This window comes from Pelophylax lessonae (assembly GCF_965119305.1).
Source record: "Pelophylax lessonae genome assembly, chromosome: 3".
Lineage (NCBI taxonomy): Eukaryota > Metazoa > Chordata > Amphibia > Anura > Ranidae > Pelophylax > Pelophylax lessonae.
Window position 1 is genome coordinate 42,551,764 of NC_138770.1, and position 27,343 is coordinate 42,579,106.

The window sequence follows — 27,343 nt, forward strand, 5'->3', positions numbered from 1 at the left end:
CGTGGTTCCTCCCGGGGGAGGATGTTTCCTTCTTCGGGACGTGGGCGAACGGTGGGGAGACGCGCTGCGGACGCTTCGTACAGGGGGGGAGGATGCTGCCACTCTCGGAGCTCAGGGAGCATTATGGGAGGTTTCCAATGGACGTGTGGCGCTATCGCCAGCTGTCCCACTTCCTCCTTCCTAGGTTGGAGACCATCCGTTCTCCGACTCAGGTGTCCCCCTATGAGAAACTTTGCATCTCCAAGGACCCGATCCAGCATTCTATTACACTACTGTACCAACTTCTTAGCCCTTCGGACCAGGAGCTAAGACCCTTGTTTGTGAGAGAGAGACTTGCAGTGCACCATTTCTGAACAACAGCTGACCCATGTGTACCAACTGACCCACTCTAGCACGGTGGACACTAAGATGCAGGAAAACAGTTACAAGATACTGACGAGGTTGTACAGGGTACCCTCCCGACTCGCACAGATCTTCCCTGGTGCCTCAGACCGCTGCTGGCGGGGCTGCGGAGACAGGGGCACCTTCCTCCATATCTGGTGGGGGTGCCCGCTCCTGCGGCCGTTTTGGGTAGACATTAGGGCACAGATCTTGGCGATTCTGGATGTGGATGTTCCTGATGACCCACGTCACTTTCTCCTGCACGTGCCCTCCATCCCTCTTAGCGGATATAGAAAAAGTGTCCTGCCGCATTTGTTGAACGCTGCACGCTGCCTGGTCCTGGTGTTCTGGAAACAGACTAGGGTGCCTGATAGGGCGGCTTGGATATCATTGTTAAATACCATAATGGCGGCTGAGGAGTGGATGGCCCAATGTAAGGACCGCTATGACAAATTGTATACGAAATGGGCAGTGTGGATGAACTATACGGCCTCGGTTGCGGGCGGCCCTGTGCCCGCACCGGTCGCTGATCCTGCTGTATGATGGATTCTAGCCACGGACTCCTATTGACTTAAGAAATGGATGAACTGTTGATGCCTTGTTATTCTATCTCTTCTTATCATAACAATGCCTCATGACCTCTGGACTCATATTTACCCCATCCCTCTCCCTTTCTTCTTTGACTTTCTGCCCCGCTCCTCTCTGCCCCCTCCCCTTCTCCTTTTGTGCTCTCCCCCCCATCCCCCTCACGTTCTCCTCCTTCTTTGCTCTCTGGCCTTGGCTTCCAGTCTCTTCCTGACCCACCCTTGTTGTGTATGGCACTTATAATGATGATAGATGTGTTTAAATGTTGCCTGGGAGGGTCATTGCCCTTGCCCTTACTAACTTGTTGCCATGCATGAAGCCCTCTAGCCTTCTGGACTCTGTGGCCTCGAACTTTTAAGTTGCACTACGTGATACTCTTGAGGAGAATGCCTCCCTATTTACTTTGTTGTCTTACCTCCCATGCATTTCTGTGTGTTCTCTTGTTTACTTTTTGAAAAATTTAAATAAAGATTATACAAAAAAAAAACAGACCTTTAAGCATTTGTGAAAGCTTACACCACAATAATGACTCAGCCAATGAAAGGTAATGACTCCATTTTTATTATTCTACTGCTATCAATGGCCAACACGGTACAACCCTTCATCCATGTCTTTGGTGATCTCTGATCTCCTTATGAAGTGTTTCTTACATGATGAAGATCAGCCATGGAGTATATCCGAAGTGTATATCAGGGTGTGCTTTTTCCACACATGAGAGCAGTGATGTCCAGCAACATTCATATAGAAAACATTTCCTGCACTCAAGGCACTAATACACCTCGAGGATTGGGTGGGATCCCTGATGTACAGGACGACAGACTTCACTGAGTAACAATTCCCTCACTCAGGACAGGAAGGTGGCTTCTCCCCCATGTGAGATCTCTGATGTCTGTAAAGGTTTGACTTCCGTGAAAAACATTTCCCACACTTAGGACAGGGATATGGCTTCTCCCCCGTGTGAGATCTTTGATGTGTGATAAGCTCGGATTTTCGTACAAAACATTTCCCGCACTCAGAACATGAATCCACCTTCTCACCTGTGTGCAATTTCTGATGTTTGTTAAGATCAGACTTATGTGAAAAACATTTCCCGCACTCAGGACAGGAATAGGGCTTCTCACCTGTGTGAGACGTCAGATGTGTAAGTAGTACTGATTTGTGTACAAAACATTTTCCGCACTCAGAACAGGAATACATATTCTCATCTGTGTGCGATCTCTGATGATTAATGAGATTGGACTTATTTAAAAAACATTTCCCGCACTCAGGACAAGAATACGGCTTCTCACCTGTGTGCAATCTCTGATGCCTGTAAAGATTGCACTTTTGTGCAAAACATTTCCCGCAGTCAGAACAGACATAAGGCTTCTCATCCAGGTGCAATTTCTGATGTGCGTAAAGATGGGACTTCTGTGAAAAACATTTCCCGCACTCAGGGCAGGAAAACGGCTTCTCCCCTGTGTGAGATCTCTGATGTCTGGCAAGTTCTGATTTTTGTACAAAACATTTTCCACACTCGGAACACGAATATGGCTTTACACCTGTGTGCAATCTCCGATGTCCATAAAGATTGAATTTCCTTGAAAAACATTTCCCGCACTCAGAACAGGAATATGGTGTTTCCCCCGTGTGGGACCTCTGATGTATGACAAGTTCTGCTTTTCTCATAAAACATTTTCTGCACTCAGAACAGGAATATGGCTTCTCACCTGTGTGTAATCTCTGATGATCATAAAGGTATGACTTAGCTGAAAAACATTTCCCGCACTCAGCACAGGAAAATGGTTTCTCTCCCGTGTGAGATCTCTCATGTCTGGAAAGACGAGACTTCTTTGAAAAACATTTCCCGCACTCAGGGCAGGAATGTGGTTTATCCCCTGTGTGAGATCTTTTATGAACATTAAGACTGGATTTATAACGGAAATGCTTCCCGCACTCAGTACAGGGAAACCTCTTCTCTGTTGGTAAAATGGCACCGTCCCTCACAGTCTGAGGTTCCTCATGATAAGAGGAATACGATGGTCCGGCACTGTCCCTCACAGTCTGAGGTTCCTCAGGATAAGAGGAATACGATGGTCCGGCACTGTCCCTCACAGTCTGAGGTTCCTCAGGATAAGAGGAATACGATGGTCCATCTACACTGTGTGGTGCCGGATGGACATTTGAGGTAGCCGGGTTTTCTCCTGGACTATACTGTGTGATGTCCTCATCTTCTACTTTACAGTCTGGAGACAAAGTGAGACAATCCTCTGAGGTTTTCCTCATCTCCCGTCCATCTACTAAAATAGAAATAAAAAGATTATTCCTAGACATGAGCAGATTGGTTCCCCTAAACCAGGACTCCACCCACATCAGGCAGCTTGGTCTCTGAGGATCTTACAATTTCCCCCTCAAGGTAACTAGTAAATGGGTCCTCTGATCTCCTACCAGTTCATTTCTTTATTCATGGACCTTAGTCAGAGAGTGAGGAAACAACGAGAACTGTCTTTTATAGGAGTGACAGTGATGAGGGGATTATAGGACGAATGTCCCCGCCCCCTCTATCACTCATTGCCATCTTCCCAACAAGAAGTACTGCACTTCCTTATTTATCCATGATTTAGTCATGAATAACAGCGGGGCTGAGCCCCACCAGAGGTCAGAGAGTGAGGATGGGGGGAACAACCAAGATGAAGACTGGACTGATCCTGAAGAACACCATCATTGGGTTATTGACTCCTCCCTCATTATCACTTTCTTTTTAAGGGTCCAAAGCTTAACCACTCACGAACCTGTACGTCATTTTGAGGAACTGGTTGTATCGGGGTGATGCCTGCAGCTAGAGGCATCACCCTGGTACAGTTTTTTTTAAGGCAAACGGTCGGCTTTAATGTAATAACAACCGATGCAGCTAAGCAGCCGCTCGACAGTTATCATAAGCAGCGGGAGGACGTTCCCCCTAACTCATGCCACCTTCCACCGCTCTGCCTGGGTCTCCCGACCCACCAGCATGTCCACCAGCTGGCCAGAGACCCGAACAAAGCCGGAATCGGCTTTGATCTGGTCTCCGATGTAGTAACCTGGAAGAGTTGTCACAACATCACTACCAGTTTATTCAGCAGCCAATGGCGCTGATTTTAACCACTTCTGGGCCAGAAAAGTTTCCCCCCCTAATGACCAGGCCATTTTTTGCGATTCCGCACTGAGTTACTTTAACTGACAATTGCGCGGTTGTGCGACGCTGTACGCAAATATAATTGATGTCCTTTTTTTTTACCACAAATAGAGCTTTCTTTTGGTGGTATTTGATCACCTGTGCAATTTTTATTTCTTTGCGCTATAAAACAAAAAAGCGACAATTTAAAAAAAAATAATATGTATGTATATATATATATATATATAAATAAATAACTTGCTGCTATAAAAAATTCCCAATAAACAAAATATAAAAATCTATTTTTTTTTCATCAGTTTAGGCCAATTTGTATTCTACTACATATAAAAAAAAAAAGAAAAAAAAAAAAATCGCAATAAGCATATTTTGATTGGTTTGCGCAAAAGTTATCGCGACTGCAAACTAGGAGAAAGATTTGTCATTTTTATTTTTTACTAATAATATGGCTGTGATGAACGCCCATTTGCTGGAATTTTCGCCACAGGCTACTGGAGGAGTGTGGTGGCCAGCCTCCAGCCCACGGACTATGGGCCCTGGCTTGTAGGGGAGTGCACCTCTGTGTGGGGGTATATGCTGGGTGACAATGGGAGTAGTGTTGCTTTGGACTCAGGTCCATGTCCCCCCAAGATACAGACTCAGACTGGGATCAATGTTACAGGCCTAAGCTGCATATTCCAGCAGAGGACTTCGCTACACTTTGAGAGACTAAAGAGATGCTAATGACGCCAAATTCAGCTATTGTCTGCTGTAGGGATGTGTATTGACATTTATAGTAAGGTGTTTTGAAAGTGAAGACGTGCAGTCTTAGAGCCTAGGTCTTCTGCTTTCATCTGTTTAGAGGTGAAGTGTGTTCACACTTCTAGGAATGTGTATTCGGCTATGTTTTGGGCTTGTGGTTTGTTGAATTAATTATGATAATGTTGCAATGTCATTCACCTGTGTCTGTCCAGATGGCCAGGTATGTTAATTACTGGATATATATTGAAAGTGAGTTGGCGAATAAAGTGTCATTTGTTGTACCCTTCATTGAGCTTCGGCTAAGGTTTGGGGGGAATTGAGGGGCCAGGTCACTACATCACGTGAGAGTCTGGGGACGTAAGACAGAAATACTTGGTCCAAGTATTGGGGATCTGTTAAAGTGGCGATCTGCGATTTTTAGCGACATTGCAATGGACAGATCGGACCCCTGACTGACATTTTTGACACTTTTGGGGGGGACCAGTGACATTACTACAGTAATCAGTGCTATAAATATGCACTGTTACTGTAATAATGACACTGGCAGGGAAGGGGTTATCTCAGGGGCGATCAAAGGGTTAAATGTGTCCCTAGGGGGTGTTTTCTAACTGTGTGAGGGAGAGACTTGTAAAATCAACACAGAGATCTGTGTTCCCAATTAGGAGGGGGGCACGGCACGCTGGTCACTTTGCATCCAAAGGGGGCACGGCGCGCTGGTCACTTTGCATCCAAAGGGGGCACGGCGCGCTGGTCACTCTGCAGCCAAAGGGGGCACGGCGCGCTGGTCACTCTGCAGCCAAAGGGGGCGGGGCACGCTGGTCACTCTGCAGCCAAAGGGGGCGGGGCACGCTGGTCACTCTGCAGCCAAAGGGGGCACGCTGGTCACTCTGCATTGTAAGGGGGCACGCTGGTCACTCTGCATTGTAAGGGGGCACGCTGGTCACTCTGCATTGTAAGGGGGCACGCTGGTCACTCTGCATTGTAAGGGGGCACGCTGGTCACTCTGCATTGTAAGGGGGCACGCTGGTCACTCTGCATTGTAAGGGGGCACGCTGGTCACTCTGCATTGTAAGGGGGCACGCTGGTCACTCTGCATTGTAAGGGGGCACGCTGGTCACTCTGCATTGAAAGGGGGCACGCTGGTCACTCTGCATTGTAAGGGGGCACGCTGGTCACTCTGCATTGTAAGGGGGCACGCTGGTCACTCTGCATTGTAAGGGGGCACGCTGGTCACTCTGCATTGTAAGGGGGCACGCTGGTCACTCTGCATTGTAAGGGGGCACGCTGGTCACTCTGCATTGTAAGGGGGCACGCTGGTCACTCTGCATTGTAAGGGGGCACGCTGGTCACTCTGCATTGTAAGGGGGCACGCTGGTCACTCTGCATTGTAAGGGGGCACGCTGGTCACTCTGCATTGTAAGGGGGCACGCTGGTCACTCTGCATTGTAAGGGGCACGCTGGTCACTCTGCATCCAAAGGGGGCACGCTGGTCACTCTGCATTGAAAGGGGGCACACTATACCTTGATTACTGAAGACCCCTTTCACACTTTTGTGACCTCAAAGTTAAGCAATTTTTTACAGCGTTCTTTTGCTGCAAAGCAATGCCTACTACATTTTTCTGTTTGCGCCCCCCCCCCCCAAAAAAAAAATTTTGAGCACCAGCCGCCACTGCCCTACTCTGGACCAATCAGTGAGCAGTATGGGTGGATGAATATATTTAGTGGCAATGACCCACCTGTGCTGATCTCCGTAGAAGTGTCCTCCTCTTTAAATGTCCCCGTTATTCCATCCTCCTCCGTTGACTGCTGATCATCCCTCACATACGTCTCTTCTTCTGCTTTAACCACAACTTTTAGATCTAGCAAATCTTCACCCTGAATTTGGAGAATGAACATCATCTGTAAACTATAAGCTTCAATATTGGGACATCACTTAAAAAAATCCACACATTCTTTCCACTAGTTCATGTTCTAGATGCTCTGTCCCACCCACCTCAAAACAGTGAGGGATGGTGTGACCTTCCTGTGTGGAATCCCGGGAATACAGAGGACGGGGACATCTCTCTGGTGGGTTTCTGGTATTCGGTGTCTCCATCATATCCTTGTGTCCTTCTAAAAACTCCATCACTCCATACTCCTCATCCTCCTCTTTATACTCTTCTTTGACAACAATATTATCATACTCGAGATTTTCACTCTGAAAGATATATTAAAACATTAATTGTAACAAAAATAACAAAAATACTGTATATAAATCATAACTACCAATCATTGTCAATCATCTACCTGATGATGGTGAGGGATGGTGTGATCCTCCTTTGCAGAATCTCGGGAATACAGAGGACGGGGACATCTCTCTGGTGGGTTCCTGGTATTTGGTGATTCCATCATGATGTCCTTATGTCCTTCAAAAGGCTCCTTCATTACACCAAACTCCTCATCCTCCTCTTTGAACTCTTCTTTAACAACAATCTCATGGCTTCCACTCTAAATATTTAACAAATAATTAATTGTAACAAATATGCTGTGTATAAATCATAACTATCAGTGATTGTTCCTCATCTACCTGATGATGGTGAGGGATGGTGTGACCTTCCTGTGTGGAATCCCGGGAATACAGAGGACAGGGACATCTCTCTGGTGGGTTCCCATTACTGGATCCATCTGTAGGAAACACACACACTGACTGAATACATTGTTTCTATGTGTTTATCAGATGATGGGGGATCTAGGTGGATCCTCCGTACTGCTCTCTCCTTTACAATAAAGTCTCCTCTTACCCGGTGATGTGAGGGGCGGCTGATTCTCCATCATGACGTCCTTGTAGAGATCCTTGTGTCCTTCTAAATACTCCCACTCCTCCATGGAGAAATAGACAGTGACATCCTGACACCTTATAGGAACCTGACACACACAATGATACAGTCACCATCCAGACACATCCCTTGTCTGTTACTGGATAATGTCCCAGAATTCCCAGCATCGCTCACCTCTCCTGTCGGCAGCTCAGTAATCTCTCTGGTGACAATTGGATTCTTCTTTGTATTTCTCTATTCAATCAGAAAGGGAGGTGGAGTGATGGTCATATGATCTCGAAACTTCATAGGAGGAAAACTCTGTATTTGAACATGAAAAGCAGAATCAAATTACATTCCCACAATCCTCCACACCAGTTAGGTCTCCATTTTGTTAAAGCCGCACTAGAGGAATGAGGTATATTTTACCCATACACTATGTAGCTTAAAAGCTTTTCGAAATGGAATTCTGACATCATTACACACAATGCAGGACCAACTGTCCTGCTTCGCAAGCGAGGATGCTAAGGGTGCGCCCATATCATAAGAGCATCAGAAAAAAATAGATAGAAGCCAGGTAGAGGGACATTGAGAGAAGAAGTTGTGAGGTAATAGGATGGGCTGACGATGGAGGGACATTGGGAGGAGGAGCTGTGATGTCAGAGTGATGTCATAGGATGTCTTGCTTCCCAGGACTCATCGTGTGCATATCAGTCTGCTGTATCACAGCGGCTGAGAGATAGACTGCAGCCTACTGCACACCTCCTATCTGCCTGTAGACTCAGCCCTGGAGGGACAGATGTTCATCGCAGCAATCCTTGCAGCATGGCTGATCAGGTGGAGTCGGAGGGACGCACTGAGATAGCAGAGCGCAGCCATCTCGAGGTCAAAGAGCATGGAGGACTGCCATTGCCTGTTCTTCCAGGACCCTCATTGATGGACATCAGGATTTGGTGAGAGGGCACCTGCTCAGAGTTCAGACCGCATTTATTACAGTTCTTGTTACTGAACAAGACACAGACACTTTGCAACTGAATCAGCCATCAGATCTTTCAGGATTATAATCATTTATTCTGCATTGCTTAATATACACAGAGTCATATTGGAAACTGTTAATTTCATGAGCTCCAACTGCCGGTGAAGATTTTAGCAAGGCCTTGCAAGTAGGACACTATCATATTATTGCGTCTAAAAGGGGACACGTTACTGGTATCTAGATTACCTTATCTCTTATCAGGATACAGGTGGTATAGGCCGGCCCGGGGTTCCCCTTTAGCCTGAGTGTTTCACAGGAATAATATATAGTTTTCTGAGAGATTCACATGCATATTCCAAGAGATTGTGTTTATTAGTATAGGTTGGTGTTAAAAAAAAAGTCTTTTTGATGGCAGTTAAACTGACTGGCGGTTTATCCAGTTAAAGTTAACCACTTGCCGACCGCTCACAGAGCTGGTACTGCGGCAAAGTGGCTCGTTATCGTCCAGTGACGTAGATCTACGTCGCTGGATCCCGCCCGCCCTCGGCGGCGCGCGCCCGCTGTATTCCGACACAGCGGGAGTCGGGCCAGGGGAGGAGAGCCGGTGATCACCGCCGCTCTTTCCCGATCGTCAGGGATCGAGTGAGGAAATCCATTCGCTTGTGTAAACAAAGCGGGCGGATCTCCTATGTGACGGACAGTCACAGATTTCAGCATAGCTGAACCTCCGATCTGTGTCCCCCCCACACACATCAGTAAGCATGAGGCATACATTTAACCCCTTGATCACCAATAAAGTTAACCCTTTCCCTGCCAGTGTCATTATTACAGTAACAGTGTATATTTATAGCACTGATTACTGTAGTAATGTCACTGGTACCCCCAAAAGTGTACGAGTGTACAAAAGTGTACCTCCCTTTCAGGAGGAAGGTGGAAACATTTGGGGCAAGGGAATACACGTGTGCAAACCCAAGCACTCACAAGAGATTACTCACAGTCCACCAAGACAAACCTAGTTCTCCATCCAGTGGTGGACAAACACCTTTGATCCTCCTATGAACATTGGCTTAAGGCTCAGGTCACACTGTACACCGCATGCCAATCACACAGGAACCGCTTTCTTGTGCAATTCACATGCGGTGTGCTTTGAGCCCATTCATTTTGAATCAGCTCAAATCGCAGCAACTTGGTTTTTTTTTTTTTTTTTTTGGAGCCTCACCAATCCAGATTGCATGTTCGTTTAGTACCGTGCAAGCAAAGGCACTGCGTTTGTGACCCAAGTTTGGGGTGCCGTTATTGACAACCGCAGGAGATCGCAAGGGCAGTGCAATTGCAATGCTGCGTGGGAAACTAGCATGGATTGCAGTGTTTCCCACACCTCATAAGTCAGAACCTACTCTAAATGTGGCGTTACAAATACCAGGTCTTATGCTGGCCATACACTACTATACAAAAAATCGTTCATACTCATTTTCGAAAAACGAACCCTCGGCCATGAGAGCAGACGATCGTCTGCCATCATGTAATGACCGATAAATCGTTCAATGGACATAAATGAATCAAATTTTTGTTCATTTTTTTCACATATATCTAGTGCAAACAGTTTGGATGAGGAACACATTAACCTTTCAATTTATTGTTCGGCAGAAAATTTCCAAACTTTCCTTTGTTTTTTCAAGCTCAAAAACATCACAACCGATTAACCACTTCTGGACCGGAAGGATTTGCCCCCTTAACCGCTTGCCGACTGCTCACAGTATATTTACTGCGGCAGTCAGCCCCTCACAGGCAGAGTGACGTAGGTCTACGTCGCTCGCCTGTGAGGCTCTGGGGAGCGAGCGCGCACCCGCGGAGGTGCGCTCCCGCGAGGTCACGGACCCCCCCCGCGCGTGTGACCAGCGGACCCGATGTCCGCCGGTCACTCAGCGATCGGCGGGGGAGAGGGAGAATGTCAGGCAGCTTGTGTAAACAAGCCACCTGTCATTCTCCTCGCTGTAAAGACACTGATCACACGGATCTAGTATGTAGATCCGTTGATCAGTGTCCTTACAGCTCAAGCCACAGCCAATCACAGTAGAAAGCACGCCCCTAGGGATACACACAGCCCCTCCCTCCCAAATAAAGTTAACCCCTTCACTACCAGTGTATTTTTACAGTAACAGTGCATATGTATAGCACTGATTACTGTAGAAATGTCACTGGTAACCCCAAAAGTGTCAAAAATATCAGTCAAGGGTCCGATCTGTCCGCCGCAATGTCGCAGTACCGCGTAAAAACAACAAAAATGACAAAAATCTTTCCCTTTGTTAGTAAACGCGATAACTTTTGCGCAAACCAATCAAAATACACTTTTTGCGATTTTTTTTACCAAACATAGGTAGCATAAAACAAATTGGCCGAAAATGTTAAAAAATTTTGATTTTTACATTTTTTTTGGGGGAATTTCATATAAAAAAATGTGAAAAATATTGTTATTTTTGCAAAATGTACGCTCTTTTTTTGTTTATAGCGCAAAAAGTAAAAATCGCACGGGTGATCAAATACCACCAAAAGAAAGCTCTGTTTGTGGGAAAAAAAGGACGTCAAATTCGTTTAGGTACAGCGTCGCACGACCGCGCAATTGTCCGTTAAAGTCACGCAGTGCCGAATCGCAAAATACCCCCTGGTCGTTTAGCAGGAAAATCCTCCAGGGCTTAAGTGGTTAATAACCAGGCCATAATTTGCGATTCGGCACTGCGTTATTTTAACGGACAATTGCGCGGCCGTGCGACGCTGTACCCAAATAAAATTGATGTCCTTTTTTTTCCCCACAAATAGTATTTTCTTTTGGTAGTATTTGATCACCTGTGAGATTTTTTTTTTTTTTTTCGCTATAAACAAAAAAAAGAGCGACAATTCTGAAAAACAAAAAAAACAATCATTTTTACATTCTTCTATATAAGATTCCCCAAAAAAATTAAAAATCTAATTTATTTTACATTTTAGGCCAATTTGTTTTCTGCTACATATTTTTGGTAAAATACAAAAATGCGCAATAAGCGTATTTTAATTGGTTTGTGCAAAAGTTATCGCGTCTACAAACTACGGGAAAGATTTATATCATTTTTTTTTTTACTAGCAATGGCGGCAATAAGCGATTTTTAGCGGGACTGCGACATTGCAGCGGACAGATCGGACCCCTAACTGACATTTTTAGTTCAATCTTATTTTATTGAAAAAAATAGAAAGAGAGATTTACAAGGAGTGAGAAGGTCATATCAAAGCATACACTGGTCCAGTTGAACATGTAGGGTTACAAAATCTCAGCAATGACACTTATTATTGATATGCAGTAGTAACAAATCACATCAGTGTAAGTGGGGGGGGGGGGCGGTCACAGACCCTGGGGTCAGCACGGCTCCCCCCTCGTTACAAATCACAGACATTGGTCTTACTGTAGTAATATAGAAAGTTTTAACCACTTAAGCCCCGGAGGATTTTACCCCCTTCCTGACCAGGGGGTATTTTGCGATTCGGCACTGCGTGACTTTAACGGACAATTGCGTGGTCGTGCAACGCTGTACCTAAACAAATTTGACGTAGTTTTTTTTCCCCACAAACAAAGCTTTCTTTTGGTGGTATTTGATCACCTGTGCGATTTTTTGATTATGCGCTATAAACAAAAAAAGAGCATAAATTTTGCAAAAACAACAATATTTTTCAAATTTTTTTATATGAAGTTCCCCAAAAAACAAAAGTAAAAATCAAAATTTAACATTTTAGGCCAATTTGTTTTATGCTACATATGTTAGGTAAAAAAAAAAAAAAAAAAAAAAAAAAAAAAAAAAAAAAATCGCAAAAAGCGTATTTTGATTGGTTTGCGCAAAAGTTATCGCGTTTACTAACAAAGGGAAGATTTTTGTAATTTTTTTCTTTAACGTGTAATGGCGGCGATCTGCAATTTTTTTTGCGGTACTGCGACATTGCGGCGGACAGATCGGACCCTTGACTGATATTTTTGACACTTTTGGGGTTACCAGTGACATTTCTACAGTAATCAGTGCTATATATATGCACTGTTACTGTAAAATTACACTGGCAGTGAAGGGGTTAACTTTTGAGAGGGAGGGGTTATGTGTGTCCCTAGGGGTGTGATTCTAACTGTGATTGGCTGTGGCTTGAGGTGTAGGAACAGTGATCAACGGTCCTACATAGTAGAACTAGGGATGCACCGAATAATCGGCGGCCGAACATTATTCGGCCGAAAATAGAAAAAATGGCACTTTCGGTGTCAAAAGGCCGAATAATTTTGTGCCGAATAATAGGGCTGAACGATAGTCGATATGATATTGACTATCGTTCTGTGGCCGTAGGCGATATTCATATCGCCGAGGTCACGATATTTACAGGGGGAAGGGACTCGGAGGAGGACAGGAGGACTCACAGACTTCAGGCAGGGGAAGCCGGGACACTTCAGCGGTGAGCATACAGCTGCACAGCGAACCAATCACGCGTGCCTGCACACCTGATTGGTGCCGCTACTCACGGCGTGATTGGCTTCCTGAATGTGCCATTGAAAAAACTAGGGAGGAGAGTAAGACTCACTGAATGTGTGGGGCGGGCTGAAGTGCACGAGTGAGTAATGTATGTATGCGGCTGTGCTCCTTTCCAGGCTCCTACTAGTCCACCTCCAGCCTCCTACTACCACCACTACGAGAGACTGTCTGTCACTATAATCTGATCGAGTCCACACTGACACTGACTGACTGTCACTGAGTAATTGATGTTACCACATTAACCCTGACCTGCCCAGTGCCCTGTATCTGCAATTAAAATTTACAAGGCTGCCTGCATGCTTCCTGATTTCCATTCCCAGCATCCTTCCCAATCCCTACAGTGTCACTAACATTAACCCTATGGTACAAGGCTGCAGTGTGCACTGAATCCCATTCCCTACAGTAACATTTAGGGAGAGAGAGAGACATGAGAGGACAAGAGAGAGAGAGAGAGAGTGAGAGGACAAGAGAGAGAGAGAGAGACACGAGAGGACAAGAGAGAGGACAAGAGAGAGGACAAAAAATTGGCAAAATAAATGGAAAAAATGCAAAACACCGCGTTCAGTATTCGGCCTTCGGCCAAACATTTTATTATTATTCGGCTTCGGCCAAGAATTTCATTTCGGTGCATCCCTCAGTAGAACCGTATGATCACTATTCTTACACAGGGGAGAATGACAGGCGGCTTGTTTACATCAGCCGCCTGCCTTTCTCCCTCTCCACCCGACGATCGCGAGTGACCGGCGGACATCGGGCCTGCCGGTCACACGCGCGGGGGGTCCGTGACCGCGCGGGAGCGCACCTCCGGCGGCGCGCGCTCGCTCCCTAGACCCTCACAGGCTAGTGACGTAGTACTACGTGGCTTTGCCTGTGAGGGGCTGACCGCCGCAGTAGATAGTCGTGCGGCGGTCGGCAAGTGGTTAAGGTGTAAAACAACGGTATGTATAGGAAAAGTGAACAGCAGTCTGCACAACAAAATCGTATATGCGTGTTATACTGCTCAGCATTTATATGGTGTCTTTGGAGTCCCCTGACATTTTTGGGGAGACCAGTGACATTACTACAGTAATCAGTGCTAAAAATATACACTGTTACTGTAATAATGACACTGGCAGGGAAGGGGTTAACACTGTGAGTGATCAAGGAGTTAAATGTTAGCCTAGGGGAGTGTTGATAACTGTATGGGGGATGGGCTTTTGAAATGACCATAGAGACCTGTGATCCTATATAGAAGGATCACAGGAGCTCTGTGATCATTCCAGGGAGAAGAACGATCAGCTGTGTTTACAACAGCCACCCGTCCTCTCTCAGCGGGGAAAAGATTGCGGGGGCCCGGCATCAATCGGAGCCGACTGCCCTGTGCATCGGAGTCCCTGCTGCTGAGTGGGGGTGGGAGCGTGCCGCTGTGTTTACAACAGCTGCCCGTCCTCTCTCAGCGGGGAAGAGATTGTGGGGGCCTGGCATCAATCGGAGCCGACTGCCCTGTGCATCGGAGTCCCCGCTGCTGAGTGGGGGTGGGAGCGCGCCGCTGTGTTTACAACAGCCGCCCGTCCTCTCTCAGGGGGGAAAAGATCGTGGGGGCCCGGCATCAATCGGAGCCGAATGCCCTGTGCATTGGAGTCCCGCTGCTTAGTGGGGGTGGGAGCGCGCCGGCGGCAGCGCGCGCTCACCCCTTAGCTGCAGGCGCGCAACCGACGTACAGCTACTTCGGTTTGCGCAGTAGGGGCTGCCTGCCGCAGTAAATCTGCGGCGGGCGGTCCTTAAGTGGTTAACCTTTCAATTTATCATTCGGCAGAAAATTTCCAAACTTGTCCTTCGTTTTTTTGGGCTCATAAACATCACAACCGATTACCGATTGGTGCCCAATAACTGGCCGAAAAACGAAAGAACCGTCCAAATAACCGAATTCCGGCTGATTTTTCGTATAGTGTATGGCCACCATTACAGTGGTACGCGTAGGCCGAGGGGGTTAAGTCCCTAAAGGCCAGACTGTCACAGGTAATCCCATCACAGCGGGAACTGTGTGCACTCTCTATGACAGTGCTGGGGGGGGGGGGGGGGGGAGGGGGACTACCTGAATCTATACATTGAGGATGAAGAAATCCATCAACCAGAACAAAAATCCATCTAAATGAACAAAAGCAGAGCAAAGAAACAATTTATAGGGCCTCACTCCTGAGCGCTAGAAAAACAACTAAGGCTTGCGTTGCAGATAGAGGTTGGCCGCCAGCAGGGGTTCAACACTAGGTTGTGTTTTTAGCTTTGATTGTGCCTAGTGTCCTGCTCCTGCAGGCGGCGACAAACCCATCCGTCATGAAGAACTTACTGTGCCTTTCAATAAACAGAAGATAAATAACATCTTATTACCTCCTTCCAGTCCCAGCAAAGTCTTCTCTCCACCTGGTATCACATGGAACTTCCTGCCTGTATTGAACTCACTTCCTGTGTACCTGACATCACTTCCTTTCTTCCATAGAGACTTCCTGTCTGTCTTCCATAGAGACTTCCTGTCTGGCTAGAAGTGAGATCACCATCTTGTGGAGATCAGAGAAACTGCAGCCCCGAAAAACCTCTCATAGTGTGAACACGGCCTTGTGCTGTGTGTGTATGTACTGTATATCCTTATAGATGGGTCATCTCCACTCCCACCAAGGGGGATAGAAATATATTACTGCCTAGTCCAGACTTTCTCAGCCAGGGTTCCTCCAAAGGTTTCTAGGGGTTCCTCGAGCAATGAACAATTTCTGTCACTTGGTAACAACTGACATCAATGATCTGTAAGAAGGTCCTTCTCCAATTGATCACCAATGTAAGGGACCACTACACAGACCACTGAAATAAGGAGGTCCTTCTCCCTTTGGTCACCAATTTAAGGGACTACTACACTGACCGCTGATATAAGGGGATCCTTCTCCCTTTGGTCACCAATTTAAGGGACCACTACACTGACCGCTGATATGAGGGGATCCTTCTCCCTTTGGTCATCAATGTAAAGGAACACTACACTGACCACTGATATAAGGGGATCCTTCTCCATTTGGTCACCAATGTAAGGGACCTCTACACTGACCACTGATATGAGGGGATCCTTCTCCCTTTGGTCATGAATGTAAGGGACCACTACACTGACCACTGATATAAGGGGATCCTTCTCCCTTTGGTCATCAATGTAAGTAGCCATTACACTGACCACTGATATGAGGTCCTTCTCCCTTTGGTCATCAATTTAAGGGACCACTACACTGACCACTGATATAGAGGTCCTTCTCCCTTTGGTCACCAATGTAAGAAACCCCTACACTGACCACTGATATAAGTGGGTCCTTCTCCCTTTGGTAACCAATGTAAGGGACCCCTACACTGACCACTGATATAATTGGGTCCTTCTCCCTTTGGTAACCAATGTAAGGGACCTCTACACTGACCACTAATATGAGGGGGTACTTTCTCCTATTGGTCACCAATGTAAGGGATCACTACACTGACCACTGATATAAGGAGGTCCTTCTCCCTTTGGTCATCAATATAAGGGAACCACTACACTAGGGTGACCAGACGTCCCCAGAATGAGGAGACTGTCCCCGAACCTTTTCTGTCCCCCGTTTCACCCCTGCTTTTCAAACCTGGGCAGACAGTTTCCTAGTGGGATGGGGCACTGTCAGTCTCACAGTGTGAGACACACTCCTTCTCTGCATCTGATAGCATCCCACCCTGTGACATGTCCTTTCCCTCTCTCAGCATCTCGCTGCTCTCCTCCTACTTCTGCTTCCTCCTCCCATCTCTCTCCGTGCAGCGGCAATACATAGGGGAGATGGGAGAGAAAGCAGAGCACAGCGTTCCTCCCTCCCCCTCCCTCCTGGATGATGTATGGCAAGTAGTGCCAGGAATTATGGGCAATGTAGTCCAGCGGAGTGGGATTTCCTTGATGAATTGAGCTGCAGACTCAGAGTGTAATGGCCACATGCCAGGAGGAGGTGAGTTTGTGTTTTAAAATTTTGCAAAAAAAGTTTTTTTTTTCTCCTTCACTGATGGACACTGTTAGGGATAGGCTGCACTGGTGGGCACTGATAAGGTGTCACTGATGGGTACTGATAGGCTGCACTGATGGGCACTGGTAGGCTGGACTGATGGGGGTGGCACTGATGGGTTGCACTTATGGGCACTGATATGTTGAACTGATGAGGTGGCACTAATAGGCTGCACTGATAGGCTGCACTGGTGGGCACTGATGAGGCTGTACTGGTGAGCACTGGTGAGGCTGCACTCATAGGCTGCACTAGTGGGCACTGATGTGCACTGATAGGCTGCACTGATGGGCACTGATGGGATGGCACTGATGGGTTTCACTTATGGGCACTGATAGGCTGCACTGATGAGGCTGTACTGATGGGCACTGATATGTTGAACTGATGAGGTGGCAAAGATAGGCTGCATTGATGAGGTGGCACTGATGTATTTTAGACCTAGGATCCCACCATAAAAAGTTACTGCCTATTACAGTCGCAAGAGATGTTCACTTTTATTGCTGTCACAATGAATGTAATCAAATAAAAAAATGTGATGGGACAGTGTAAAAATAAAAAAAAATGTAATAAAATAAATAAGAAAGAAAAAAAAAAGTAAAGCGCCCTGTCTCTCTCTGAGCTTGCGTGCAGAAGCAAACGCATATGTAGGTCGCGCCCACATATATAAATGGAGTTTAAACCACACACGTGAGGTATCGCCGCGATCGTTAGAGTGAGAGCAATAATTCTAGCCATAGACCCCCTCTGTAACTCTAAATTGGTAACCGTTAAAATTTTTTAAATCGTCACCTATGGAGGTTTTTAGTATCATAGTTTGTCGCCATTCCACCAACGTGCGCAATTTTAAAGCATGACATGTTAGGTGTCTATCTACTTGGCGTAACATCATCTTTCACATTATACAAAAAATTGTGCTAACTTTACTATTTTTTTTTTTTTTCATTAAAATGTATTTCTTCAAAAAAATTGTATTTGAAAGACCTCTGCACAAATACGGTGTGACACTAAAAATATTGCAAAGATTGCCATTTTATTCTCCAGAGACTTTGCTGAAATATTTATATACACTGCTCAAAAAAATGAAAGGAACATTTTGAAAAGACATCAGATCTCAATGGGGAAAAATATCATGCTGGATATCTATACTGGTATGGACTGGGTAATGTGTTAGGATCTATACTGGCATGGACTGGGTAATGAGTTAGGATCTATACTGGTATGGACTGGGTAATGTGTTAGGATCTACAGTATACTGGTATGGACTAGGTAATGTGTTAGGATCTATACTGGTATGGACTGGGTAATGTGTTAGTATCTATACTGGCATGGACTGGGTAATGAGTTAGGATCTATACTGGTATGGACTGGGTAATGTGTTAGGATCTATACTGGTATGGACTGGGTAATGTGTTAGGATCTATACTGGTATGGACTGGGTAATTTGTTAGGATCTATACTGGTATGGACTGGGTAATGAGTTAGGATCTATACTGGTATGGACTGGGTAATGTGTTAGGATCTATACTGGTATGGACTGGGTAATGTGTTAGGATCTATACTGGTATGGACTGGGTAATGTGTTAGGATCTATACTGGTATGGACTGGGTGATGTGTTAGGATCTATACTGGTATGGACTGGGTAATGTGTTAGGATCTATACTGGTATGGACTGGGTGATGTGTTAGGATCTATACTGGTATGGACTGGGTGATGTGTTAGGATCTATACTGGTATGGACTGGGTAATGTGTTAGGAAAGAAAGGATGCCACATCGTTTGATGGAAATGAAAATTATCACCCTACAGAGGGCTGAATACAAAGACACCCCGAAAAATCAAAGTGAAAAATATGATGCAGCAGGCTCATCCATTTTGCTGAAATTTCATTGCAGCAACTCAGAATGGTCCTCAGTAGTTTGTATGGCCCCCGCATGCTTGTATGCATGCCTGACAACATTAGGGCATGCTCCTAATGAGACGACAGATGGTGTCCTGGAGTATTTGCTCCCAGATCTGGACCAGGGCATCACTGAGCTCCTTAACAGACCGAGGTGCAACCTGGCGGCGTGGGATGGACCGAAACAGAATGTCCCAGAGGTGTTCTATTGGATTTAGGTCAGGCGAATGTGGGGGCCATTCAATGGTATCAATTCCTTCATCCTCCAGGAACTGGCTGCATACTCTCGCCGGGCATTATCGTGCACCAGGAGGAATACAGGACCCCCTGCACCAGCGTAGGGTCTGACAATGGGTCCAAGGATTTCATCCTGATACCAAATGGCAGTCAGGGTTTTATTGTCTAGCCTATAGAGGTCTGTGTGTCCATCCATGGATATGCCTCCCCAGACCATCACTGACCCACCACCAAACCAGTCTTTCTAAACTATGTTGCAGGCAGCATAATGTTCTACATGGCTTCTCCAGACCTTTTCACGTCTGTCACATGTGATCAGGGTGAACCTTCTCTCATCTGTGAAAAGCACAGGGTGCCAGTGGCAGACCTGCCAATCCTGGTGTTCAATGGCAAATGCCAATCAAGCTCCATAGTGCTGGGCAGTGAGTACAGCGCCCACTTGAGGACATTGGGCCCTCAGGCCACCCTCATGAAGTCTGTTTCTGATTGTTTGGTTGAGACATTCACACCAGTGGCCTGCTGGAGGTCCTTTTGTAGGGCTCTGGCAGTGCTCATCCTGTTCCTCCTTGCATAAAGGAGCAAATACCGGTCCTGCTGATGGGTTAAGGACCTTCTACGGCCCCGTCCAGCTCTCCTTGAGTAACTGCCTGTCTACTGGAGTCTCCTCCATGCTCTTGAGACTGTGCTGGGAGACACAGCAAACCTTCTGGCAATGCCACGTATTGATGTGCCATCCTGGAGGAATTGTATATGCAACCAAATTGCGTCAGAAGCAGGCAATCGCACCAGTCCCTTTACAGCAGCAGGGAAAAGGTGTCTATTCTCCAATATTTTTGGTGCCCAAGGCATCAGGAGACCTCAGACCAGTTTTAGACTTGGGATCGCTCAACCTATTCACCGACCCTCGGTGATTCAAGATGGAGTCAATATATACTATCATATATCATATATAAAAAATTACTACTATGCATCATTATTAGACCAAATGAAATTCTGGTTCTCCTATCATGAGGACAAACTATGGACAAACATTGAAAAAGAGATCACTAAAGGACACGATCTATTTGCCCTTTCTATGGCTAAAATTATAATACCCAAAAAAATAGTCATACCCAACTTTCTTTCTATCAAATCAACACTATTAGCATGGAAGCATATCCTATCCAAAACTAAAACTGGAAATGTATACTCAAAAGTAACATTACCTACCAGAATAATAGACTACTATAAAATAAGACTATCGGCCGAAGAGTGGATAAACCAAGGTTACCATTATTATAATAACCTTCCGTTACATCTCAGGAATATTGTGGAGGATAAACTAAGGAAATGCGCCCGACTTACAGATCTGAAACTCATTGATAATATTGATATTCCCACAGAAATATGGCAATTTTTTACAGGCCAAAACTCACAAAAAAAGAAAGGAATAAAACTATTCTTTAATCTACTTTCCTTTTCCGATAATAAAAATCCTAATATGACTAAATGGGAAAAGGATCTCTCACAAAATTTTACGTGGGAACAATGGCAAAAAGCATTATTGATTAACAATAAAGCATCCTCATGCATTGAGCATTGGGATAATTCACAAAAAATTCTAAACAGATGGTACCTGACACCATATAGATTATCGAAAATATTTCCTTCTGCCTCCCCGATATGCTGGAGATGTAATGAAGTAACAGGAAATCTTCACCACACTCTTTGGGCCTGCAAGAATTTAATAAGTTTTTGGAAATCTATTTCCTCGCTTATAGCCGAAATAACCGGTAACCTGACAGAACTGACCCCTGCGATGACACTATTGGGAATAGACTCAGATTTATACCCAACATGTTATAGAACTATAGTAGCACACATTCTAATAGCTGCAAGACTTACTATTGCTCGTATGTGGAAATCTACCAAATCTCCCAACCAGTCCAACATAATTACCTGACTGAATATACAAGCACAGTACCAAATGCTTTTAGCATACAAAAATTAATCTACTAATAAATTTAAAAAGAAATGGCAAATTTGGTTAAACAACCCAAGAGCTTCTACTTACCTAAAGAAATGTGATATCTAAATCTCCATTATAGTTCAGATCAATTGGTAATAATGTCCCATCCTTAATAAACTTTAGTACACCGCTTACAGATAGTTCCCATTGGGGGTAGGCGGTTTGGGTATGCTGTGATTTATTTAATCATTTTTTTATATATATATTTTAATTGTTTTTCTCATTTAACTGTTACCTTGTACTCCTGTAATTCTCGTAATTTTCTTCATTTTCCAAACTGTTGTTACATGTACCAAGCAATGAGTCAGAAGTGACAAATAATTGTAAATGTTATTGTTGAAATTGTTAAATTAAATTTCCAATAAAAATTTATAAAAAAAAAAAAAAAATATATATATATATATATATATATATACTATCATATTAGTGATACAGCTAAATGATTGTCTGATATCGATCTGGCAGGTGCGTATCTGCACATTCCAATCAACAAGCATCACCAAAGATATCTAAGATTCGCGTTAGAAGAGGACCATTATCAATTCAGATGCTTGCCTTTCGGGATCAGCACGGCGCCCAGAGTCTTCACCAAGGTGCTGTTAGCCACCATCGGAAATATTCGTCTAAGGAAGATAAAAATCTACCATTACCTGGACGACATCTTAGTAGTAGCCCAATCAAGCAAAGAACTGGTGCGACAAAGTACTTCAGACCCTCTCCAAATTCTGTTGGTTGATAAATGCTCAAAAGGGCAATTTAATACCATCACAGGGAATAGAGTACCTGGGTCTAATATTTGACACACGAGGACAGATCTTCCTGCTCAATCACAAGGTGGCCGAGTTGATAGCTTGTGTTGACAGAGTCATGAAGTCTCGTGTACTGTCAGCAAGAGATTGCATGATACTCCTGGGGATGCTTACTACAGCAACACCCGCAGTACCCTGGGCGAAGTTTCATGCGAGAGCCTTCTGGATGTCTTTCCTATACCAGTGGGACGGTGTGTCCCTAGATCAAAGAGTACGTTTGCCAACAAGAATCCACCAGAACCTGGTATGGTGGAGTTCGCAGGACACCCTATTGTGGGGCATGCCCCTCAGCCCAAGGAATTAGATCTCGATAACCTTGGATGCCAGTCTCCGGGGCAGGGGGGCTCACTGTCTCGACAGGCAAGTTCAGGGCATGTGGCACGCAACCGGGACAAGACACTCCAATCTCCTGGAGCTGCAGGCAGCCTGTCTGGCCCTGCGTGCCTTCAAAGACCTGATTCGTGGGGCTAAAGTCCAACTAAGGTTAGACAACTAGACAGCAGTCTTCTATATAGTCAGACAGGGAGGAGCCAAGAGCCTACCTTTACTACAATTGACGACCAGGATTTTTGTCTGGGCCGAGACACATCTGGAGACCTTGACAGTGGCCTATATTGCTGGCAGACGGAACCATCTTACAGATCAGATGAGTCAGGTTTTCCCCAGCAATGGCGAATGGGCAGTGTACAGGCACTACCTGGAACCGATTTTCTCCGAATAGAGAACATCCTTCGTGGATCTAATGGCAACATCGGAGAATGCACAGCTACCAAAATTTGTAACAAGGTTCAGAGGCAGCAAAGCGATAGCACAAGATGCATTCTCAATTCCATGGATGTTTCCACTAGTATATATCTTCCCTCCAATTCCACTGTTCTTGCAAGGGAGGAGACCCACGCCATCCTCATACTACCCTTCTGGCCTCGAAGACTGTGGTTTCCCTTGCTAGTACAGATGGTGGCAACCCTGCCAAAATCTCTGCCCCTGAAAAGAAACCTACTGATACCAGGACGGTGGACCCATCCAGGGAAGCTGCAACTAGCAGCTTGGCTCGTGAATCAGCAAGATTGTGGTCACAGGGTCTTTCAGAGGAAGTGATTTTCACACTATCGAGGGCAAGGAAAGCCTCTACAAACACTACTATACCAGAGTTTGGGGAACATTTGTAACCTGTGCTACAGAACAGGGCTTCTTTCCATCAACTCTGGAGATCAAAAGTGTGCTAGACATCTTTTAATCAGCTCTAGAGACAGGCTTTGCCTACAATACTATCAAGATACAAGTATCTGTAATATAAGCATTCAGAGGTCACAAGTGGGCAGAAGAGCCCTTAATAAGACAGTTCCTCAGGGCGACAATGAGAATACGACCTCCAAAGAGGAAAACTCTTCCCAACCCAAGACTTGGGCATAGTGCTAAAGGCCCTGATCCAACCTCCGTTCGTCCCCACAGAGACATGCCCCTTGTGATTTCTAACATCTAAGATAACCTTCCATACAGCCATCACATCAGTCAGAAGCAGTGTTAATTTCGTCGACTAAAACCGACTAAAACGTTTTCGTCGACTAACACAATTCAGATGACTAAAATACGACTAAAACTAAAATGGCATTTTAGTCTTAAGACTAAAATACGACTAAAACTAAAATGGCATTTTAGTCAAAAGACTATAACTAAAACTAAATCGAAATTTGCTGCCAAAAATTAACACTGGTGCATGCTCAAAGCATAAATAATAACATATTTGATTTTTCACTCCAGGACCAGCAGTAGTATATAATGAGTTTGGAAATTGTAGAGAAATGCTTAAATAATGCATTACAAATTACAATTGAACTACACCCATTTGATTATAGATGACTAAAATGAGTTTTAGTCGACTAAAATGTAGGGCGTTTTAGTCGACTAAAATATACTGGAGTTTTAGTCGACTAAATACGACTAAAACTAAAACACTTGCAGAAGACTAAAATAGGACTAAAACTAAAATGCCATTTTAGTCCTAAGACTAAGACTAAAACTAAATTGAAATTTGCTGCCAAAATTAACACTGGTCAGAAGGGTGTCAGAACTGGCCGCCCTATCTTGCAAACACCTGTTTTGCATTGTTCTGGCAGATAAGGTTGTCCTACAGACCTCACCAGCCTTAGCCTCCAAGGTAGTCTCTGAATTCCACATAAATTGGGAATTAATCCCACCAAGTTTCACGCAGTCACCGGAACAGACAAATGAGTTAGACCTGAGGCCACTGGATATTGTCACTTTATTTATATTGTACCTACAACATACCCAACAAATGCAAAAGTCCGACAGCCTATTTATCCTGCCAGCGGGTCCTAAAAAAGGGGAGGCAGCATCGACAAGACTCATATCAAGTTGGATCACCATGACAAACAACAGGGCTTAGCTCCTCCACAGGTGTGAGACCTTCGCCAGACACTATAAGCTGGACGTAATGTCAACCAGTACAACCAGATTTGGAACTTGTAACGCTCCTGCGTTTCATGTATGGTGTGGATTTTCAGCTGCAGAAATATTCCACTTCAGTAGTCATGTAAGAGAGATGCTGAGATACCATTCCCAACCTCAATGACTCATGTGTGGAAGGTCTTAATTCAGCTAGTAAATACACACACTCAACAAGCTGGTTCCTAGAGTGACTTTATGTATGTAGTAACACAGTGATGAAGATTTAAGAGACAGGTTGAGTGGAGGTGGTAGGTGACAGACACTTGAAGGTAAGACGGTAGCAGATGGATGCAGGTAGGTTTAGCAATCATGTATGGTAGCAGATGACAGAGTAGCAGGTGGACATACAAGAGAGATCAACCCAGTGCAGGAATAAGTAGCAGTAGTCTTAAGAGCTAGCAATCTAGATATGCAGATGTGATAAATAGTCTTTACTATGCAGAGCTAGATAGTGTAAGCTTAGTATAAGTTTATAGAGGGTTCCCCTGCGGGGTACTTAGCACTAATAGCAATACAGCCGAAGGTTGGTTCAGGAGGAGCGGATGATCCGGTAGCGGGATACAGGGATCAGCGCAGCGAGGTTCCGTCAGCGAGGTATGCTTGCAAGCACGAAAGCTTCAAGCCAAGTTAGCATCCAGGTAAGGGTGTTTGAACGAACACATGTGAGTGAGAACCGGCGATTTAAATAGCCATCTAGTCCGGCGCTGAGTGATGACAGCTTCAGTCTTAAAGGTGTATGCGCACCTTTCCAAAAGAGAATGGTGGGGCGCATACACTTGTGAAAAGAGTAATTTAGGGTACCAAAGGTACCGGAACATTACATGACTGCACCTTTTCAAACAGAATAAAGTATATTCGTGAAGCATTAAGACAGATTATTATTTTATTGCATTATTCCAACTCTAAATAACTAAGGTAGATCCTAGGTGTGCCGACGTGGAAGCAAAGAAACAAAAAAGGGCGCACCGACCTAGCGCATTATCCTCAATAGAAGGCTTTATTGAAGTAACATTAAAAAATGGCTACTCACAGACGTAGATAAAGTAAGTCATATCAAGCTCAATTGCTCAAACGTCCGGGTGTAGTCCATACAATCGTTCATAACTGATGAGATGACGGCTGACGCGTTTCGAGGCCCAGCCTCTTCCTCAGAGCCACGTGTGCCGACGTGGGGCTGACCAGGAAAATGAAAAATTGTTATCAATACTTACCATAATTTTCCTTTCCTGGCCAGTCCTCACTTCAGCACAACTTTGCTTCCCTCCCTAAGTGGCCTCTCTATACTAAATGTAGAACAACAAAAGGGAATGGGAGGGCTCTCTTTTATGAGCTAAGGTAAGGGTGGTCCTGAGGGTTCACAGGAGGAGCAAACCGAGGTGTGCTGACGTGAGGACTGACAAGCAAAGGAAAATTATAGTAAGTATTGATAACAATTTTCTGTTATCCTGAACTGTGATGAATTAGGCTCTCAGATACACAAGGATTTGCATAGAACTCAGATGACCTTTTTAAAGCACCAGCCAGCCAGCGTCAAATTTTGATGTCAATTTTATTTAGTTTTAGTCATAGTTTTTTTTACTAAAATGCCATTTTTGCTTTAGTCGTATTTTAGTTATCTGAATTGTTTTAGTCGTATATTAATCTAATAAAATCTCCAGTACCCTTTAGTCAACAAAAATCTAATGGGTTTAGTCAAATTGTAATGCATTATTTAAGCATTTCTCTAGAATTTCCATACTCATTATATCCTCTTACTGACCAAGCCTTTTCTGGCACTTTTTGTTTACAAGTGTAGCAATGTCCCCATAGGGCTTGCCGTGTGATGACTTCTTGGGTCTCCTCTGATTACCTGCAGACAGTCACTTAGGGACAGTTCACACATTCATCCTTACTCCCAGTTGCTCGTTACTCAATAAACAGTCCAGGGATCTGGTTTTGTATTTATTGTGGAACTTCTATGGGAGAAGGGAAAAGTGGGATACTTCAACTTGAACTATTCACAGTAGATAAGGACAACTCTCACCTGGCCTCACCAGGTTATTTGTGGATGCAGACACACTGCTTTGACCATATGGCCACTTGTATGGAGGAATTAGGTCTTCTTGCTTTCTATAGCAGCAGACTTGATGCAACTACTTTATCTTCAGGACACTCTCTAGCATCCCCTTGACTGACACCCGTCCACTGACTCTTCTAGCTGAAGGGATGGCCCTCTAAGGACAGGCCCAATGATACAGATCTGTACTTACTGTATGCAGAATCAGATCCCTCCAGGACCCCGCTCTCTAGCCAAAGGCCCCTAGCACATGTGCCCTTGCCATTTATACAGTCACCCAGCATGCACCGAGGCACTTCCCTTTGCCAATCACCAAGTCTGTGCCCTCACTTGTCAGATTTTCTCCCACTGTCCAATATGCCTCCCTATTGGACCAGTGTGAAATATTGACACAAGCTGAGCTGAACCTGGGAACCATAAGCAGACCCTACCAATGGATCCTGCGCTCTGGTAGGCAGAGAGCAATCTAAATTTACCCGGCAATCTTTCTGGTAAGCAGAAAGACCCAAAAACGATACTGTCTTCTAGCACCTACCTAGGAGGGTGATGCACATATTTGAATGCAGGCTGGATTGTGACGCAGGGCAGCAGGTACTTGGCAGGCTGGCAGGTGGCAGACAGCAGGTACTTAGCAGGCTGGCTGGTCACAGGCAGCAGGTATAAGGATGACTGAACACA

General features: G+C 45.0%; 2 protein-coding genes and 1 pseudogene across 3 annotated transcripts in view; 1 reads left to right on the plus strand and 2 right to left on the minus strand.

The window, feature by feature from the left end:
• The window catches only part of LOC309550683 (uncharacterized protein), a 3,164,715-nt gene that overhangs the window by 1,840,087 nt on the left and 1,297,285 nt on the right, over positions 1–27,343 (plus strand). The gene's annotated exons all lie outside the window — the stretch shown is intronic.
• LOC309550793 overlaps positions 1–27,343 on the minus strand; it is a 1,525,103-nt pseudogene that overhangs the window by 128,534 nt on the left and 1,369,226 nt on the right. The window lies entirely within an intron of this gene.
• LOC309550717 (uncharacterized protein) lies at positions 1,792–6,730 on the minus strand. The gene is made up of 2 exons (XM_082251052.1): positions 6,595–6,730; positions 1,792–3,245 (listed from the first exon to the last, which is right to left on the minus strand). Exon 2 carries the CDS (start codon positions 3,229–3,231, stop codon positions 1,807–1,809), a length of 1,425 nt encoding a protein of 474 aa, XP_082107178.1. The 5' UTR covers positions 3,232–3,245; positions 6,595–6,730; the 3' UTR covers positions 1,792–1,806.